At 40.9% G+C, this 22,114-nt stretch overlaps 1 protein-coding gene across 1 annotated transcript; it reads right to left on the bottom strand.

The window, feature by feature from the left end:
* Window positions 1-8,967: 8,967 nt before the first annotated feature.
* fgf24 (fibroblast growth factor 24) lies at window positions 8,968-21,786 on the bottom strand. The gene is made up of 5 exons (XM_022189715.2): window positions 20,687-21,786; window positions 20,463-20,499; window positions 16,130-16,307; window positions 12,645-12,751; window positions 8,968-10,575 (listed from the first exon to the last, which is right to left on the bottom strand). The coding sequence occupies exons 1-5, from the start codon at window positions 20,716-20,718 to the stop codon at window positions 10,297-10,299; spliced, it is 633 nt and encodes a 210-aa protein (XP_022045407.1). The 5' UTR covers window positions 20,719-21,786; the 3' UTR covers window positions 8,968-10,296.
* Window positions 21,787-22,114: the final 328 nt, after the last annotated feature.

Genomic DNA, 22,114 nt, shown 5'->3' with positions numbered 1-22,114 from the left:
GCATTTTTTGTCTTCTCAACACCTGTGTTGTTCATCTTTCCTGCTCAAGAATCACGAAGGCTTTCGCTGGCAATTATAAATAAAAGTTTGAAGCATTTTGCATTCACAGAAAGCTCCAATCCAACAGAGAGAAACACCTCAAAGGGTGCTGAGATGGATGATATGCACCGCAGGATTTGTGAAGAACATTTTTATGTCTTTCAATGAGCTGACCACCTATTATGTGAACATCAAATCCATGTATGTCAGGAAATTAGAGTTAAACACTGATATGGAGATAATTTCTGAATCACAAGGTCCCCAGGTTATACTAATTCTATGCAAATAGTGATCCTATGTGGTGACAAAAGCAGGACAGAGAAACCTGCCTGTCAGAAACTGTGTCCTGTTGCCAGTAGAAATTCATCCCATTATTACAGTTGGAGCCAAAACTCACTACAGACGTCCCTTTTTCCTTGCATAATAGCAAACTTTTGGTGGACGTCCTCCATCAGCCAATCACAGACCAGCGCTCCATGCAAAGTTCCGCCTCTTTCTGTGACTAGTCTGGCCCCACACCTTGCAATGGGGCCACTGAAAAGTGGAACGCCAACATCGCTGCTAGTGGTGTGAACACAGAATTACTGTCGAGCTCCTGAGAGGACGTCATCGGAGGCACAATGGCCGGTGGGCAGCGGGCTCTAGGGCTCCTGTGGGGGTTAAGGGCTCCCGAGTGAGAGCTCCGTGGACTCCCAGCTGTTCTATGCAACATGCTGAACAGTAGGGGGTCGCCCTGTGTTTGTTTAAAACTAACAGGAGTCCCATTAAAGCCCTGACTCCCCTCATTTAGGACTGCCATGGGGACACAAAGGACAGCCCTGGGAAGCGGCACGTTGCAAGGGACACCAATTATTGAGGCGAGGACACAGGCCAGCTTGTTCGTGCTCAGGGACATGTCAACTCGTTGGACGACCCCCTCCGTCAAACCCATTGACCAGAGTGCATGGAGAGGCATCTTAATTGGTGTTGGGCAAACAGATTTTGTCACAAAGTTGCAAAGGAAGCTAAGTAGCTGAATGTTCACATTGTCCAACCCCTGACCTGAGCTTCAGGGGCCGTTCCGAGACATCATTATGCTCCATTATTTTGAGTAATCGTCTCAGACTCGTCCTATACCACAGCAGGAAATCCAGGACAGCAATTAAAAGCAATATTCTGGCAATAAAGACAGCGTAAATAAAAAGTGAGCCCTTTTCTCTGTGTACTATGATATGATAGTGGCGAGGGGTAAGATTTGGCACAGAAAGGAGCTGGTAATGTCCTTTAGCTGGGCAAAGTTGAGTTTTTGGACAACTGGGGGGGTCGTCCCAGTCTTCTTCTTTGCTACAACCTGTCCCTCCTCTATAACTCTATCCCCTCGCTGGACCCCCAGAGCCCCCGCATTTCCCTCCCTCTCTGCCGCTTTCATTCTGTTTTAAAAGGGATTTTGTTAGAGGGAATCACTTGACATCATTAGTTTTGGAGAGCGGCCACCATGGCAGGGTTGCTTGTCTTGGCTCATGAAAACACATGTCAGATTAGCAGCAGAGGACCTGTGTTTCGACCTCAGGTGAAAGGTCTGCTGTGATGTTTTTTCCGTTTGTTTTTTTTCCTACTGTTCTTCCTCCTGTCTTTTCTACCAGTAAACTGAGGTTAGATATTCGTCACAAATTATTTTTGATCACTGGCTTGTCTCTTTTTGTCACCTTGCTGTAAAGTCTGGCTTCACAGTTTTCTGTTACTGGTTCGATAAAATCATCTTCCCACAGTGTTAATCCTTGATCTTGTACTCTGAGCAAATCAGATCATGTAACACTAGACAAAAGTAAAATAGCAGTGACACCAAATACCAAGTAGAACAATCTTCTGTTCTTGAGCGCCTTCGAATATTGAAATATAAAGACAAGAACAGAATGCGTTTTAGGTTTAACACTAAAATGAGTGAATAGATGGTGGGTTTATCAGATGTAGATGGTGGGAAGATGTCCATTAACCCTCCAGTTGTCCTCATTTAGGGCACCAAAAAATGTTGTTTCCATGTATGAAAAAATCCAAAAATCCAGCCAAAGAATTCCCTAAATTTCTGAAACCTTCAGGATGAAAATTCCAATAATTCCTTAAAAGTTTCCCTTAAAAGTTTTACCAAAAAAAATAAATAAATAAATCCCCAAAATTTGGCAAGAAAATTCTTGTAAATATTTTCAAAAAAATGAGTAAAAATCTTCCCCCAAAAAATCCTATAAATATCTAAAATGATTACATATACATCAGTAAAAACTTCTAATATTTTCTATAAGAACATTCACAAAAAAATCAACCAAAATCCAATGGAAGTTGTACTGTGAAAATATATTTATTTCCACATTTTCAAAATTTAAAATGGGTCAATTTGACCCGCAGGACGACACAAGGGTTAAATAACATCTTTAACACATTTCTTTTTTTAGTTATCCTTTATTTTACTATTTCACGCAATACACAGAATAAAACTCATTCTTTGTTTGTTTCCTGAACAATTCCTTTCTTGGAAGTTCAATTTGTGCAATGCATTTGTAGCTTTAACCTTAATATTAGGTTGAAAACTTGTGTTCCTTTGTAAAAATGTAATGTTTTCTTTATAATCGTCTCAAATATGGGCAAAAAAGACGCTACAGTTTCTGTCTTCATGTTGCTACTTGTGTTTTCCATTCACAGATTTGAAAGGAGGATAATAATAGAGGTCTGCAGCTGCAGATGTTGTAAATATGATTCATACATATGGATTACAGCTACCTTGATTCATGATTACCAGAAATATGACTAATTATAATTAGCTGTCTTTATTGTGACTCATGGCAGACAGCACACCTACGGAACAGCCACGTTTGGATTACATACAGTTCCCTTTGACTTTCTGTTTTCTGAAGTGTTTACAAGCTGCTGATAAAACTTTTTACAGTCTGATCATTGTCTTGTTTTAAAGCCACTGGACTGACTGACTCATCTGCAGGGTTTAAAACATTCTTCACACCAAAACTGCAAGTAAAATCAAGTGATAAATCGACTGATTGATCAATCTGGTAGCTACACAGTCGACACAGGATCGTTTCTTCAAGTCAATCCCAATCTTGCCGCCCATAGTTATGTGTTAAGTGACCTCTAGAGGTTTGAGTCAGCAGCAGTCATTTAAATGCCTCAAAATGACATTTATTAAACTTTCAAGTGACAGAGAATTCTAGCTGTTGTATTGTTATGATGGGAGTTAAATAGGGAGTCATATTAAAGAAATAGGGAGTTCCTCGTAGGAAGGCTGGAGTGGACCAGAGGGTTAATAAAAGATTATACTTTAAGCCCACATTCATATGTTTTCATTTGAAAAAATGTTTTAGAACTGAGACAATGTCTGTCAAAACAAATATTTAAGCACTGTTTCAGAACAATGCATAGTACGTGCATTTGTCATCTCACAGCACAGTAAGGTGCAGACCTTTATAAACAGTGAACAGAAAACCCAACAACCCAAAGCTGCCTTATATGCTGGAGTAGTGTGAGTTCTAGGCATAAATGTAGTGACCATAATGTGGATTTAGTCGAATAACCACGGGCCTGAATATGGACAAAGTGAAAACTCTGTCATTTGAAAATCATCCCACATTCTCAAATTGCGCCTTGTTTGAGTTAAACAATTCAAATATTTTTGACATACCATATCAACAATAGCAGAGGCAACAATAAAGCTCCGTTAGCTTGCAATAATAACAATAAGTGAGTACGCTGGAAAAAATGTAATTTATTAGGTTTTCTTTCATCGATGGGGGCACATACAGGATTTGTTAAATCACAAAAAATGCCACCTAACTTTGAGCCTGTCAAGTGCAGAGGAGGATGGATGTTAAGGGGATAAAACACGGAGAACACAAACCAATTTAAAACTTAAAACCACTTGTTTTTTTATTGTACTAATGATGATGAAGGTCCTCTGAACTTAACAGAGAACTTGTTTTAACACAAACCATAATTTCACCCTAAACCTAACCTCATTGTTGTGCCTAAACCTCACAAAACGCTCACTATAGTGTTGTCAGATCACAAAAAGATCATTTATTTTTACTAGATTTTTTCACAAATTACCTGCTGCTGCCTTTAGATTTAATGACAAACAACCTAAAAGATGATTTAGGCTGCAGCGGCTTGTTGCTCTGTGGTAGACCATACAAAAAACTGCCTCAACATTCATCTAAGTCGTGTCTCTCCCTTCTGACTCTGACTCAAATGCACAAACTCAAACTCACAACACTGAGTTCTGCTTTTTTTATTTTTTGATGTGAAAGTTTTGATTGACAGCATAGCAGTTCTGCTAATAACTAACCAAGGTTGAAGATTAAAGAAAATAAATTAACAAGAAATTAAAGAGGATGATGCAATGAGAATGACATGACAGGGAAGAAAATGAGAGAGTAGAGAACCCCGGACAATCTGGTCGCTAATAAAATCTTAGCTTTGAGTGCAGTCACTTTGAAGTCACAAACCATACTAAATTAGAAGACAAACCAAACCAGTGCTGCGTCCATTACTAACAGCAGAGATGTTGGGACTCAGATGTCAGGTAAGCAGCTCCATACTGATGTAATGGGATCAAAGATGGTTTAAGATTTTTTGCAATCACTGCTTTGTTTTACATAACAAACCCCAACATTTGGTGTAACTTAAACAAACTATAAGAGGTATAATTTATAAATCTGACTATGCCTCAATAGATAAAACGGTGTAATGAACCCTTTAGTTTGTCGTCCTGTGATTGCATCATCTCTGTTTAGAAAGTCGTTGTTGTGTCCTCATATTTCCATTACTGGAAAAAGAAAAAAAAAGGCATCACAACTTAAAAATTTGGCCTTGATAGAATCAAGCAGATTCTGCCCATTGGTGGGAAAGTGCTGATTAATTGTGTCGTAGCCCTGTGAGAAAGTACGCCCAGCGCAAAGCACTAATTATGGGCCCTGCCTGGCTGAGAGAAAAGGGGGCAAAACTCTCAACAAAGGCTCATCTCATATCTCAAGACAATGAGGAGCCAAAAGAATAGGAGAAAGGAGAAGTTAATGAGCTGTGTCACCTGGCATCTGTCGATGCTGGGACAAGGACTGACTGGTGTGTGTGTCTGTGTGTTTGTGTACATGTGAAAGAGAGACAAAGTTTTTATGTATGTTTACATGCACTTTCCCAAGTCCAGCAGTGTGGGGTCCACTTCTTTCTGCAGCGTTAGCCGACACGCAGGAAAATGCAGCTTGTGAGCAACAGAATTCAAAAATGTGAATTCAAATTTGAATATATAATGAAGTATTTTATCTGTCCATATTTGGAGCCAAGTAGTCACCATGTTTAGACTTTTTATTACAGAAATGTAATCATAAATCATAATGCATGTAACTGAGTCTGTTCAGCCACAGTAGCTGTCACTCAGATCATCCTATATGTTTTGAACAAACAATTACAGACGCTGTTTGTAGAGAAAAACACAACACTGGAGAAAAGGCCCCAAAGAAAACATGTAAAATGCAAAGCTAATTAAACCATGAGTTGTTTCAACACTAAAGTTTTGTGTTTAAGTGCAGCTCCAGGTCACTCTGAGTTGGAGGTTTTCTTGCAGTATTTGGATTATTTTCTGCAGTTTCAAAAAAAATAAAATCTCTGTTCCTGCTGCAGCTCTTGCTTTATTAGCTGCCATACAAATGTGAAGTTATGATAAACGCATCTGCAGCATCAACTTACCAAGAAAACCCAGAGACAGGTGTAACTCCTGGTGGAGTCAAGTCCCAAAGAGTCACAGCTGCAGCTGTAAAATGTCATGAACTGTAAAATAACACTATAACCCATTTACTTATGGAGCACTCCGGAGGTTTGGACGGTGAATTCATGCCTAAAAAATGTTAAAAGTAAAAAGTGTCTCACTTTTCATGAAACGCAATCTGATAACATTTTTAGTTGACCCAAACTAACTTTTACACATCCATGTCTTTATGATGACTTAGAAGTTGCAAGGCCAAATAAAGACAGTCTTGCTGTGAATGTCCCATCAAAGGTTAATTTCAACTCACTATTTGTAATCTAAATGTCGCTAAACTACAAATGTTTGCAACAACTTGAAGCTGTCGGTCTTTAAATACAGGCACTAGAGCTAAATAACCTTTATGAAAGAATGAGTAATGTTTTCTAAAGCAGTGATTTATTTTAATCACTATCTTTCTTGTACAAAACAGTAAAAGTCCTGTCACTACTCAGCAGAGAAAAACTCAAAAATGCTGATTTTACCGTTTAAAACACAAAATGTACAGTTATGTAGATGGAGATGCTTCACAAACAAATTACAGCTATTGGGCTGAATTTCAAAGATCAATATTTCATGTGAACTTGAAATAAAACAGAATAAGGCTGACACAGTACATCTACTGACCTTTAGCTCTGATTCCTTTTTCATAACACGCTGGCCACATGTTGTTATGAGGAGAACACAGAAGAGGTCTGGCTTTCCAGAAACTGTATGTACAGTAAGCACATTTGTAATCCTGTGAAAACACAACTCAACCATGTATTCAAAAATACTTTGAGAATCACAGAGAGTTTCCCCCTGTGGATTTCACAGTCATGAAGGCGACCAGTCGCCTGTGGTTAGCGTTCAGCGCGAGTTAGACAGGCGGTAGCTGTGATGCTGTTTTGACAGTAAATGACGTGATGTGAAACTGCATTTAATGGCACAAGGTATATTATAGCTTAAACGATGTTTTGTTTGGCTGCAGAAGTTTGTTTCTGACTGACCCTGAGGGACAATTTCAGTAATATTCAGAGAGACAAAACCTCTTTCATGTCTCATGCAGAATAAATTTCTGTTGACAGGGCTAATTGTTAAGTGTGTGGTTGCTGATCTCGAGGCCAAAGAACCACTTTTGGTTGTCCCACTAAAATTTGTGTAACTTATTCAGAACCACAAAGGTTTTCCCAACATTGACACTGCTTTCTGGTCATACTGTACCCATTGTGCAGCGCTTCAGTGTGCTGAGATTTTCTAATAATAGAATATAAACTACTTGGCAAGCAGGACTGCATTTAAAGATTCCACCTCCTTTGAAAAGGGGCCGGGCTTTGCAAAAGGGAATTCTATGTTTCATTTTGAAGTTATTGGTCCAGTTCCAAGACCATCTAGCCTCCAATGATCAAAGGTTGAGTCAGAGAAAAGCCTAGCGGGAGGCTTATGCAAAAATGTCGTCTCCTTATTGCGAATCGGCCGACATGTTGGAAACCATTGGCGCTCGTTTAAATGTCAATATACCCAGATGCAGTTTGGCTGTGCTTGGTCAAGTTTGAAGTATGCGGATGGGGGAAAAAAAAGAGAAAACCGTCTCGCTCGCATAAATAGAATTTGGAGGGTTTCGAAAGTTGCATTGATTAAATTCCAGAACCAAAGCTGATTTTAACTCCCAGTCTTTTGGGACACCAAATATACACAAAAAATGGGGTATTTATTTCAGTAAGCAGTAGAATGGAAGTTTTTATTTGTAGTTTTATATACCTTTAACGAACTGCTGGGACACATTTAATATACATCATGCTCCATGTTGTTGTTTTTCTTTTTGCTCTCAATGACACAATCTTTCGTATACGGAGGAGATAATAAGCAGTTAAGTGAGATAAAGAGACAGAAAACATTCCTTAAAGTCCTGCAGTTATCTCAGCTTCTTCTCTTACTCTCAGCCACTTGTCAAATGGGATATTCAGTGCTGATCCATTACATTAATGGTGGGCTGTTGGGTTGCACATCAAGCGCTTTGTTTCCACCTTTAAAAGTAGGCCAGACGTTGAATCCCACGACAGGACGGGGAACTTCTAGATCTGTCGGAGGTAACTACCAGAGTGGAGTGAAGGGGGGAGGTGGGGGCCTGATAGCATCGCGAGGAATTTAAACAAAAGTATTTTTTTCTCCCTCAAAGCCGCCATCTTTCAGTCTGACGGTTACTGTAAACATCATTCCTGCACACAGCATTATAAGACATGCTACTCCACATTCCTCCGGTGCTTTTAAAAGATGGAAAAATGTCTAAAATATTGTGTGTTTACTGGTTTGGAGGACGGAGCATTTACATCAAAGTGAGTTGTATTTTAAGTGTCCGAGCTTCATTTGCGATCTCAACTCTGATCGGGATTCTTTGCAATAAAATGTGAGTTTACTTTTTGTCTTGTCATTGAAGCTGCAATGGAACAATTACACCAATATTATACACAAATTTTATGGCATGAAGGACAACATTTTACTTCCAAATTTTGTTTTGTAATTAGATAATGATATCAGTGTTTTACAAACTGTGAACTCTCATGGCCCTTCACAGTGATACAAAAAGCCTTCCAAGATGTTGCAATAGGCCTTTCTCAAACCACTGACCTTAAAAGCAGTCCTCACGCCTTGGGTTTGTATATAAAAATGCATACCTTGGCAGTATGCAGAGAAGGGAATGTACTCTATGTCCAACCGTTCGCTACCTGCAGAATTTCTCTGTCAGGCAGCCTGATATTCAGCGTGCACATCCTCAATTTCAGTCCTAAATTGGGAAAATAAAAGCATTTCTACCCGTTTCCACGGTGCAATAAAGACATAAAATATGTTTTAAAATATAGTCCTCATTTTATTAACAGAGGCCAAATAAAACTCATCACATTTTATTTACAAAGGAAGGCAATAAATATCTTAATAATAGTCATAAAATTATTTTTTGCTTACATTTGTTTTGTTTGTTTTTTTTTAAAAAAAAGTCATAAATGTGTCATGTTGTTAGTAGCAACTCATACAAAAACCTGCCAGCAGACAGGTAGATACATACTACTGGTGAAAAGAGGCTGGAGTTTGTCAGTCAGAGAAGAAAAAAATGACAGAAGCATAGACTTTTTCCCTTTTAGGATTCAGACACAAACTCGACCACGTCGCGGAAAATATTCCCTGAATCCTGGACAAGTTGTTTTTTTTTTTTTGAGGAAAAAGCTTTAATTGTCAAATACGAAGTGACGAAGGGTGAGTGGTGTTCAGCATTCCTGTCCAGGAATGACTGATCTGACAAACAAGCACGAGGGCTACGTGTTCCCGAAAGCATCTTTGAGACTGTCTTCTAGCGAGAGCGAAAGGAGCGAAGATGAGCTCACAGTCGAAAGATGATTTTGGAAAGTGGAGGGAGAAAAAAAAAAGCCCAGTTCAAGCTCAGAGTCGACTGAAAGGTTCTTGAGATTAACTGAACGCAGACAGCGCGACTAGGTAAAGATAAACATAAAGAACAAGGAGGTAGAGGAAGTCATCACCAGCCCCAAAATACTAGCTAGAGCTCACACTCAGAGAATCGAGGCATCCTTTCGTAGAACAGCTTTAACACATGTGAGCTGACGGGAGTCCAAGGAGGGAGACGAAGGGATTAACATCCGTCCCCAAACGTGATGAGCCTGGAAGACAGTGTGGAATCATGAATCACATCAGCTGTTATATTTTTTTTTTGCTTGTATTGTCTTTTTTTCTTCTTCCCTTAGTGTTTAAACAAGACCAAAGCCACGGCGGGCGCCTGACTAGTCAAAGCATGTTGCGTTTTAGCTGAATCACAGGCCCGCGTGGAAATGTCAAAGAAATCACACACAGTACTCGGAGCGCATTCCAGGAGCCACGAGTGAAGCTGAGGTTGAGAGACATATGGGAAAAAAAAAAAAGAGGAAGAGAAAAGGCCTGTAAAATATTGCACTCAAAGCTACACAGTTATCCGGGCAGCACAGTGTCACCTGCGACTGCCACCTCTCTCCGTTTCATCTCCATGGTGTCTAATTCCAGTGGAAAGTATGGGATCCGCGTTGTCAGGGGCAACACAAACAAAAACCGACAGGTATTCCAATAAATCTCTAGTTGGCTGATTTTTATAACATTACGTCAGCTCCTGCTTCAGCTCCCATTGTCAAAAAGAAAGCATGCCTTCAGCTTGCAGTTCAAACGCGGCTGAGGACGACGGCGACAGGAATTCTCTCAGAGGTCCTTTAGTTTATCCAGTATAAATAACATGACAGACACGTTAGCACAGTGACATCAACCCAGAAGAATCCAAGAGTTAGGAAATATTCAGTCATCCTGAAATACAAAAATAAAACATCTTTGACCTTTTTTTTGTTCTTTTTGTCTTTTACAGAAGTGAAGTCTTTAAGGGGATTCTTGTAAGAAGCTTGAGATTTTTCAGGTACAGTTTGTTTTGTTGTTTTTGTTTTTTCCCCCCGCGAGGAACGCTTGTGCCATCAGTTCCTCTTGGAGCTGGGTTTTAATCGCCGAGCCCTTCGTGTCCGCTTAGTTACTGTGGTGAAACGAAACTCCTCCAGTGGATCCACCACGCCCTTCGGCTGCCGCTTCATGAAGTGGACTTCCTGCTGCCTCTGTGTGGTCTGCGAGCCTTTCTTGGGCCGCCCCTTCCGGTTGAAGCCGAGGTACCATCCTTTGTACTTGGCCGACACGAGAGCCGTGTAGTTGTTCTCCAGGAATTCCTCAACAAAGACGCACTCCTGCTTCCTTCCATCGGGCTGAGAAAAGAAAAAAATGACATAATTATCAACAAAGCAGCAAGACCCCTTTTCTACTACCACTCTGCCTTATTTCCATTGCATCGGTGTGTTCCCCTCCCTACTGCAGGTTTATTGTACTTTCCCACCGTCGCTCACAGGGAATTCAAAGGTAACCTTGGATTGTTGGGTTTGAAATGTCCTTATTTTTTTAAAGAAAAGCATTTTTTTTCAGTTTTTTTGGTAGTGTATGTAAAATTTAATTGCAATGAATCGTATTCAAACTTCAATTTGGTTTATATTTTCAGGTTTGGTGTAAAATGAGTCTAAAATAGTGTGAATATGATGTAAATGTCTCATTTTTTTTACATGTTTATAATATTAAAAATGTTCAAATATTGGATAAAGTTAAGCAGGTAACCCATTACTGAGCACAGCAGGAGGTTTGACAACACAAACATGCTTTAAACTGAGGTTGTTGTTTTCTCAGTAATGCAAACCACACACTGAACTGAGAGTTCAATTCAGGTTAAATGTAACTGGATCCAACTTTCACATGACCGGTGCTCTTACACCTTTACTCTCTAATGCACTGCTGTAATATGAAACTAATGACTCTTTAGCTGAGCTTTTTTCGAGAGAAAGATCTTTACTTTGGTTTCAGGAGACAGCGCATTACTGGAGTTACTTTTTCACATTTTGAGTAATATGCTTATTAATTCCCTGCCAAGTTATAGAAGCTCGATGCTTGTAGTCAAAACATTGATCTCCAGTTAAGCTTTTGTATACAGTCTGTGGCTAGTCAAGCTTCTTGTTCTTTGTTAACCGTTACAAAAACCAAAGTCTGAAAACAACTTGAAAAATTGTGTCTTCAAAGATGGAGATGTGCCGGACTGCTTCTTGGCAAGGATCAGTCCCTTCTTGGAGTCACTGCTACTTGTCTGGCAAGACAATATAAAGTCCGTCCCTCTGTTTCCAGTCTTCATGCAAAGCTACGCTGACCGTCTCCTGGCCGTGCACACTTCTAATTAATGGACAGAAAACCTGCAGTATCAATCAAGGGTGTCCAATTGTTGCTTTAAGATATTCATGAAAATCAATGGGGTCTGGCTTTATACTCTTTCAAGAGTTCATTTTGAGTTCATTTATTATTTAAAAGATCTTAAAGTGATTGAAATAGGGATACAAGTAGGGTTATATAGGGATCTAGAGACAATCTGTAGAACTCTATACATATGATATGGTCACTGAAGATGAAAACTTCATGGTAGATCTTTGGTGAAGAGGTTTTCTTTGGGGTAAAGTGCCTCCTGCTTCCAATTTGTCTCAGATCAGAAGCTCTGAGCATAAAAACCAAAACTTCAGGATGTCCACATTGCATGTACGTTTTGGGGTCTTGTGGAGATTAACTGATTCTTCTTGGTTTTACCATAGAACTTATTTTGTGAAATCGACACGGCGATAAACAGGCAAACCGTCAATAATTCTAACTGTAAATTCATAGATTTTTAGGAGAAGTGTCCAGGAACATTTCTAAACTAATGAGGCCGCTGTAACCAAAACTCAAAATGCATGTTTCTAACAGATGACCGTAATGAGAGAGTGAAAACTTGTGTGCTCGACTGCAGCTCCACCGCTCGCGACAGCATGACTTATTAAAGCGGCGAAATCACACGTGTGCCTGCAAAGAACACTACACGTTCTGAAATTTTAACTTGTTTTCCTTATCGAAGTGGACGTCTGCGGAGTCACATGCAGTCATCCCGCGCTTGTGGCCACCTGGTGCGACTAAGTGATATAATTGCAATGGCATTCCTCCTAAGTGACCATTAGTCTCTCAATGCATTGTAGTGATTGCAGTCCATAATTGACTGATCGAGTGTCAAAGGAGTAGGCCGATTACGTAATGGAAGAATGGCTGTGAGTTATCAAAGGGGTTTTGTTGGGGTGTACAAAAACAGCAGGAGAAAGCAGATCTGAGGCTGCGTTCAATTCAGCCTGGATTAAGAGCTCCATTTAAAATATTAATTTTGATATTAGAAAGAGACGATTCGATCCTTTTCTTCAAAACGCTCCCAATAGGTACTCACCCGCCCAACTATTTTGCCCTTCTCGTTCATGCAGATGTAATGCTCGCTCTCTTTTCCTTTTATTCGAATGTGGCTCCCGAAGGTTTCTGTCTCAACAACAAGAAGAGCTGGAACAGAAAAGGAAAAGGCAGAGGTAAGGTCATGTACTGTAAATGTATTGTAGTACACACAGACGTAGTTTAAGGATTTCCATACATTTACACAAGGATGGTCTGCTCAGCAATTTCAGGACTCTTCTTTCAGTTTCTCCCCCCTTACTCAGCTGATGTTTTAAATCTAAGGTGGAGTACTGTAAAGAATCACTGCAACAACACCTAAACCTAACCTCCAATCAGAGGGCCTGCATGGAGCTTTGTCAGGTATTGAGCGTCACACTGAAAACTTCAAACAACAGCTTCCATTTTGTGCATGATAAAGATTTAAAATCAACAAATTCTCTAAGATCGATGACATATAAAATCGTGATGATATCCTCCAAATAAACAGATTTTCTAGCAATTTTTTTCGAAGAGAGGTGAATTATGGGTCACCAGAGCAAAAACTCAGCAAATTCAACGTAAATTATTCATGTAAACACACTTAAAACTATACATGCATCAAAACAACAATCCCGCCGTCACTCTAACCTGACACAACAGTAATCCCCCCCACTCCCGTCCCTAATGTTAACCCCTGCGAGGTCACCTTTGTCTCTGCTCACCCTTCGACCAGCAAAGAGATCTGCCAAACATTTGTGGAGCGGTTATGTGCCCCTCAGGATTAGGTTTCAAGTTCCCTTTAGTCTGTGCTCACTCAATCAAAAAGTTAAGATGATCCATTTGTTTAACACACAGGGCCATTCAGTAGCACTCAAGGGAGCAGAGGAAGAATAGTGGAAGGGGACGGGATGGGCTCGGGGGCAGAAGTAAAAACCCCCCTCACCTCCACCCCCACGCTACAATCCAACCTTGGGAGAAAAGTGGGTGTTTGGTAAGCTGTCTTAAAGGTGAAGGAAGGGGGAAAATAAGCATTCGTTCTCTTGTTCTGATAGATTCCTGCTTGTACGTCTTATTCAGGATCCAAAGAACAGCCCTTCTGCCTCGGTTCTACTCTTGGACAGATTAATCTGGACCATTTTTGGGATCTTTGAGAAGGAACAAAATCCCACAAGAGTGGTTTACACATTAAGCAAATGATGTTTTAGGAGATATCCCTCTGCTTGTCAAGTTTAGGAGTCATTTGACGACGTTTTGGCCTTCTCACTGTGAGCTGGTTTTGCACGAAGACCCAAAACTTCAACCTCAGGTATGAAGCCTCGGCCCAGAACATCAGATAAAACAGTATTTCCCTCCGTAGTGCAAGTTGTCCTTTGTCTGTGACCCTATTCCAAACCTTATCTCGAGTCTCTGACTAAACCACTAATGGTTTGATCTTTAAAAAAAATGAAGAGTCTGGCAGCTGAAGGCACCGGCAAACTTAATTAGATCCTTGAGTCATAGCTGCAGTGAAATACAAACACAAGAAGGAATCTCGATGTCGTCAAAACCACTAACAAGTGGCATTTAGTTGACAAAGAAGGGAATGTTGTACTTTTATTTACAGTGCCAGCACTTCGAAACCATAATCCACATAATCCATAACCTTAAAAATCTTGAAACGTATGAACGGGGCACTTGAGTAATCTCTTGGCAGCTTTCGAAATACAACAGTTTGTTGTTTCCAGAGCTTATGGTAAAAAAAATAATGGAGTGTAAAAGGTGAAAAGGTGTTTTAATTGGACCAGAACATCATTCAGAAGCTAATGTTTCAGTCTGCAAGTGACTGCAGCAATATTCTGTTCATACTTTGGGGTGTTTTTCAAACCAGCCTCAGAATCCAAAGATTGCCAAACTTTCAAAAACAAAAACTATCTGATCAATATCAGAACAGAAAAGCTCTACAGTTTTAACAGACATGCAAGGATAACTGTGAGTCACTGGTGCTCCTTCTGAGCTGCGTGTTCCTTTTTGTGCATCCGTGCAATGTGAATAATGTGGGCCACAGCCATATATTGACCTCAGCGAGAGGCCACCTGTCAAAAAGGCTGGAAACTCCAGCTTTAATTCCAGATTGCAGCTTTTATCAGTTTAAAAGCACTTGCAGTGACCCTCCATCTGCTCTCAGTGGACAATAGGCATCAGTTACAATGGACTGCTCTGGAAAAGGATTGTTCTAGTCTCTTAAAAGTAATGAATATGCTACACTAATACCTAAGAAGAGATATAATGACCTCCACTTTAGCTGTACAGATATGGACTTTGCAGTCATAAAGCTTTGCGTTGAGGCAATATATTTCTTCTGTGGTGGTTTGTGGTCTTTTGCCGTGGAGCAGCGGCGACTGAGAATGAATTAGAGTGCGGAGAGTATCTCGCTGAGCATTATTAGTGAGTGCAAAGGAGTTCACAGGTGCCAGGTACTGCAGCTGGATGGGGAGGAGGAGGAGGGAGGAGGGTGGAGGGTAGGAATTGGCAAAGCCTCATGGGAAAAATTGGATCTGCTTCCACTCAAGCTCTAACAAGCAGTGAGGAAACTTCGCCTCGGCGCATCTGTGACTGAACACACTCACTCAGAGGCATTCAAGACCAGCAATTTTAGAGCCGTGAGTCAGCTGTTATGAGCAAAATATCTGCAGGGAAGCACAACACAAAGTTCTGTTGCTTTGTCTCTGCGCCGCTACATCAAAGAGAGCTTTACTGACCATCACGTTACTCATTCACCGCAACTTGTTTTTTGATGTGAAATTGTTAAAATGTCTGTACAAAAGGCAGGAGATGTATTTGGGAGTGACAGAAGAAGAAAATGTAACTGAAATAGTTAATTTCAGAGCTTAATCTGCCAAATGTGATTTGACATTTTCATGCTTGATGCTTAAGTTTTTCAAGTTAGCATGCTGGAACAAACATGAGATCAAACAGATTATAAATATAGTTTCTGAAAGACAATAAGGTTGTAAGAGTTCACTCATTTGTAATTCACAATATGGACTTTTTAAACCAAGAACACAAAGTTGTGTAATGTCACATGACTGGATCCTGCATGACCATCCTAAAATTCCAAAAAAACAACATAAAAGAGTATTTTTCAGAGTGGCAAACCAACGAGATAGTTTTGGTCCATATTAGATACAAATTCACATCACTTGGCTGTAAATCTATCACGGTAAAAATAGAACTTGCTCTGGATACCCGAATGCTGCAGTAAACATCCAGTGCAGGGTCAGCAGTTTCAACATGTTTTTCATCCACCCCAACCAGTAGTTGGGGTGGATGAAACTCTCGCGCCAGCCAAACAAAGACCATGGAAAACCACCTCCAAACAATGGCCAGTAAACAGTCAGAGAGGACAAGGAGGAGGAGGACTCTAAGAAAGCATCAAAACCTGGCTGGCTGCTAGGTGGGGGTGGTCTCTCATCCTGTTGTAACAGACTAGCTAAAGTGTCAGGTGAGATGCACAGAGTTCTCCCATACCATACTTGCCCCCATCATCTCCGTTGGCGTTGATTTTCTTCCCCAGGATCTGCACATGTCTGCCCGTGGTCCTGCTGTACAGCTGGTAGATCCGGACCTGCTTCCGACTCAGGTCGTCTGGGTTCCTCGTGTGGTTCTCGATGTAAAACCTGAAATCAGCAGAGCTCTGCTGGGATTCCTATGCAGAGGTGTGAAACAGGAGGAAACAGAGAGAGAGACAGGAGATGAAGAAACAGAGAATGAAAGAGAGACAGACAGTGAGAGATCGTCACAGCACAGGTGTTGATAGTAATGTGTGCTGTTGGTTTTATGGGCCCGGTGTCAAAAAAAATTGTGCTTCGGGGTCTAAAAACTGAAATAACAACCTGCAAATTGTGGCTGTTGCATTTTAGTGTTTCTCTGCTCGCTTTCATTTGACACATTTTATACGCAAAACATTTACAAGCTACTTACTATTGTATGTTACAAGACACGTTAATGAAGCCAGTGTTAGAGTAAAGCAGAACAAGTGCAAAGCCTACAGTGAACCCTTGTGTCGGGTTGTATTGAGACAGAGCATATTGCGTGCCTCGGGCCATATTGAGAAACCTGTACTCCATTTCCACAAGCAAGCAAACCACTAGCAATTATACACCTGAAGCATCCAGACCTGTTGCACTATCATCAAACAAATATCTTCCTGCAGGCCAAGTAGGGTCCATAAATTACGAAGCACAGCAGGCGGACGACAAGACTGGGATGGAGAGCGGCACCTCAAACCACAAAAAGTCCCTTATAGGAGAAATGCGTGATCAAATCGAACAAATCTGCCTTTAAGAACTGCTGTTTGTGGGACAGTTCAGACCTGACATTAAAACCGCGGCCATCGCAGAATCCGGCGGCAACTCAGAAAAGCAACTGTGACCGAACATGTGGAAGAGCGAGAGGAAACGTACACTTTCAGAAGCCCTGGAATCTCACTTCACGCCAAGATCCCATTTCCCCAGCTGTATGGTGTGGTAATTGCACAGTAATGGCTTTTTATGTGGCTGTTCTCAGGTGGCTAATTATATACACATTACATACCCCGAGTCCTTGTTATTCTAACTTCAGCAAATTAATGACATGTAGCAAACATGATGGGAAATTGTGGCCTCAGAAGAACAAATCTTTAAAATCAGAGAGGAAAAATAAACAATTTCTGCAAATCTGCTGCGATCCTGTTGAGGCTCCTAACATGCCTCTCTGAACCAGGTGTTGTACAAGTTGCGCCCAAAGGATTTAGTCCACAAAGGTGGGTTCTTCAGAGGACCTAAAGCTTGGACCTCCACCTCCCCCACCCGAGAATGAGACAGATACCAAAACTAAAGGCATGTTTGCATATCAATTCAGGTCAAGTTTTACCTCAGAAGCCCTACAGATTATGTCGTGCAGCATTAGGCAGCATTTCTTGGTCACATTTTGAGAAGCCTTTAAAATGGACTTGTTGGCTAGTTACGTCGGAGAATCCAGCCCCTGAACTGGGACACGGCTTCTGTGTCGGTTGACATTTAGGAAACACACCCATAATATTGCTTTTGGCATCAGGCAGTGCAGAAAATTAGAGGCGGGACATAATCAGATCAAATATAATATAAAATGCACAGGACTCAAGTCTGTGGTGTCAATATTGATTACAAGGTATCGCGACTGGTTGGAATTTAAAAGGGTGGCGACTTTTAAACCTGCCTAATGGGGTTTTTATTGGAAAACTTTTTTTTTTAACAGCCAGCATCTTTGAAAAAAAACCCACAACAAGACAGAAACTAAACAGCTGACATAATCTGAGAATTACACAAATCACAGACTTTACTCTCTGGATTCCCTAAAACAGCCAAAACCATCATCGGTTCCTCATCTTAAACTCAACTTGGACCAGGACTCATACAGTTTTACTGCACAACAAAGCACATTTACATCAGAACTGACAAAACCAGTGCAAAAAAAATGCATTTCAGACGTTTTTGCAGATCTATGTGATATATTTACATCTGTCTTTGTATCATCATTGCCATGCAAAATAACAACACCAATTACTACCAACAGAAAATACATGAAACTTTCCTGAGTGTTTCTTTACACAGTCTGAGTCTGGCCGGTGTTCCAAAATAAACCAGAAAATGATCTACATTAGAGCTGAGTTAGAGCAAAGACAAATGAAGAAAAAAAGGTGTCACCACCGCAGGAACCAAAGATGTGACTAAAAATAGAAAGAAGCTGGATCAAAACTTAACACAAATGGCCCATCACAAACTCTGCTCAAATGTGTTCAGATATCAGACATCTGTATCTCCTGTTGTCAACTCTCTCTCAAAATCAACCTCAAAGCTGACGAGCAAGAAAGAAAGAAAAAAAAACACAACAAAACCTAGCCTAACTGGGCTGCTGAGGGATTTATCCCAAATCTCCCCATCTCTAAACAAACATAAAGGTGTGTTTGGTAGACAGCTGAATTTCATGTCAGGGGAAAGGCAAGCCTAAGCACATGGCTGAGGTGAATGCTAGCGACAACAGATTTTTTTTTTTTTAATCACGCTGTCTCCTTTCTTCAAAGACATAGCATGAAAACGGATATGGTTGAAACTTCAAAAGTCTGGCACTCGTCTTCACCGAGGAAACCTAGTTGTCGCATCCATCTAAGATACACCTCGCTATCTGCTCGACGCGCACACAGTCAGGGTCACACACACACACACACACACACACACACACACTCAGAAATACGGAAAGACACCCTGACATGTTGGCAGTGCATTCAAAGTTAACATCCAACTGTGGTTGCTTCTTTTGTTTTTCCTCGTAAAATCACAACCACAGCATGACACTTAGGAGTCATTAGCAGCTCTGAAGAGCAGAAGTGGCTGGTAAAATTATGAGGCAACCTGACAGGAACAGGAACAGGGGCTATTCCTATGCTTTTCTTTCTTTTTTAAAGTTAGATTATTAGGCTGAAACCACTAAACGAACCACTATGCACATCATGTGTTTGCCTTTATCTACACTATGACTGTTCCTAAACCACAGTGAACATGCAGATCGCACACCGAAATGACCAAAAACATAAATATTAGTCATCAGTTTATGTTGGGTCACATTCTGCAAGAGCTTCACACATGTGAGCAGCAGACAGCCGCTCTGTAGCTTTGTTTGTGCCAGCTCTGTTGGAATAATCAGAGCACACAGACTTACATAAGATTGCGGTCTGTAGTTTAAGCGGTTTTACATTTTGTCTCTGGAAAATACGTCCAGATACTCCAGGAGATAGACTTGTTATTTTGTCCCTTTGAGCTCGAGGTTGTCGGACTGGGACATGGTGATCATAGCAGCAATGAGTGGAAAAAAAATAAATCAGAGCTATGTAACCCAATAAAATATCATGTTTAGTTTACAAATAAACATTTCCCCCTGCTGGGTTTTATTCACCTGAAAAGGTCAAATATGAACCCCTCATTTTGGTATGATTCATTTTGCTTTCTCATAAAAAGCATAGGCAAACATTTTATTAATATGTTAAATTACCTAAACAGTAAAATGTTTTTTGAGGATGGCTGTAAGGAAGACTGGAGCTGAACCTGCTCCTTTGAGGCAGTTAATCCTGTTTTCATATCTCAGATCGTAACCACGCAGAGAAATTAATTTGAAACAACAGTACGCGGAATAACACGATCCCAACACGTCATACCAATAAAGTGATCGGATCTCTTTATGGGAGAGGGAGCGTGCTGTCTGCGTCGGAGCTAAATCACGGCGCGCAGTCAATTAGCTGAGTGGATGCCTGCAAATCATTACGCTTCAAAGTGAGACGCAACTAATAAAAAACGCCAAACGAGCCATCTGTTCAAAGAGCAACTTTTAACCCCAGGGATCCAAATATTTATTACACAATTCTGTTGTAAAATACCGAAACTGCTACTTGAATCCTAAATTAAAAACAACAGGTTTTAATTTAAATTTAGCCCATCTAATAGCACTGATTGGATTGAAAGTGCTCTAACCATTTGCTATCATTGTAATGTTAATAAAATGTTTTTTTTAGTACATTGCTTGCAGTGTGTTCCCGTTTTTTTCTTCTAACTGCAGTGATTTTTAAAAAATTATCTGCTGTGGCGCACGGTGTGGATTTAAAATGCCATGCTGATTCATCTCCTTAATTAAATCTATTTTGCATTAATTGAATTTAAGCACTTCGGTGTCTAAAATCTGCCCAACAGATTGGCCCAACATACTATCATCTTTCACAATTAAAAAGCTGCAGAGGGACATGCAAACACACAAACACACACATAAAAGTAGCCGAGCATGGGTGTAAACATACCTGTAGCTGGAAATAGAGTACCAGAAAATGTAAACACCTAAGTGGAGAGAGGGAGAGAGAAGAAGAAGGGAGGAGGGGAGTGAATCACACAGGCAATTACATGAAAAATAAACGCAGCCTACCTGCATGACAGCAATGCACAAATATGAAGTTTTTGGCGACTTCTATTGGTAAGAATGCACGGGTTTTCTGTGCAAAAGCGAACGGAGATGTGGAACACTTACAGGTATATGAACCTCGAAGGCAGCAGAGACATCTTGGCTTGCAGAAATACAGCTGAATTACACCTGCTTCCACAGATTTAGAGCCCCGGGAAAGGTTGGCGAAATCGCCCCCCTCTCTCTCGCTTTCGCTCCCCGTGCGCGTCTTTTACGCACACAACTCCGGGGGTAAGTAGGAGATTGAATCCCAGTGTAAGGATAGATGACCGGAGAGGAGCAGCACAGTTTCGGCGTGCAACATTGGGTGCTTCCTTGTAGGGGGAAATTATCCACAAGAATGTTTTTTTTCTTTTTTTCTCAGCTCAGTCTCCTCCGCTCCCCGAAATAACGTCTCCGTAGGTCGTCGCCAAACGTGGAAAAGGAATCGACCTCTCCAAACAGATCCCCCCTCTCCCTCAAAAAAAAAAAATATCCTTTGAGTTTTGCGCACCTATTAGCTAAGTTACCCCACAAACCCAAACCTGCTCCTCCAGAGATCACAGGCTCCTCAGCTCCGTCCGTACCTGTGGGGGATTTCTACACCTTGCATGGGTCATTTTATTGGACCAAGAGCTACGGTGGGAGAGGGGGCAAAAAAAGCGGTGAAAAATAAGCCGGCCGTCCACCAAAAAACAAGTCGGTAACTGCGCGCAAATAAACTTTTCCAAGCATAAGTTTTGCTTTTTCAAAGAGAGAAAAAAAGTAGTGTGGAAATCGCAGCGGTAGTAGCAGCAGCGGATCCCTGAAGAGGTTCGGGAGCTGATGATGGCGCAGCAGTGCCTGTCAGTGGTGTTTGTGCGTCTGCGGCTTGAGATTTGGGCACAGAGAGGCTTTTTTGTTGTTGGTGGGTGGAAACATGTCAGTGGTTTGCACCTGATAGGGTAATCTTGGAGAGACCATCAGCTAGATGAGCGGTTTTTCCTCTCGGTGAGCAAAGCGCTGCGCAAAGAAGAACGTGAACAAGAAGATGAAGCACTTTTTGGTTTGGTTTTACAGATATTTTTTTTCTCCCTAATTCAGTTTGGGAAATGATTTATTTGGCGAAGGGCCACGAAAACCCAGTGTGACCGAGTAATTTAAATGTTGTGAGCAGTTTTTATTCAGTATTACGCGCAGTATTATTGATTTAAAATGAGCTTTTCTTCATGCTATGCATATTATTGACTATTACTTTGTCACCGCCGCTGCAGAATAAACAGCTGCTGGATCATGAAAGCAACAGAAACTGCTACTCTAAGTTATTTGCCTTCTAACTGCTGCTGGTTTGTGGATTGGCCTCCCTCTCCCAGACAGCATTCAAATGCAGGTTTTTGTCCGCGATTTTTTTCAATATGTGCTATAACCTATCCCGCATTTAAATGAAAGAGAGGTGTGAATGTGTTTACGAGTACTTCAGAGCTGGCAGCAGTAAAGTGAGCCCACATCCCCGCTGCCATTAAAAACAGAGAGGGA

The sequence above is a fragment of the Acanthochromis polyacanthus genome, chromosome 10, assembly GCF_021347895.1.
Source record: "Acanthochromis polyacanthus isolate Apoly-LR-REF ecotype Palm Island chromosome 10, KAUST_Apoly_ChrSc, whole genome shotgun sequence".
Classification (NCBI taxonomy): Eukaryota; Metazoa; Chordata; class Actinopteri; family Pomacentridae; genus Acanthochromis; species Acanthochromis polyacanthus.
The sequence above is the reverse complement of the archived record's forward strand: the minus strand, read 5'-3'. Positions and strand labels throughout refer to the sequence as shown.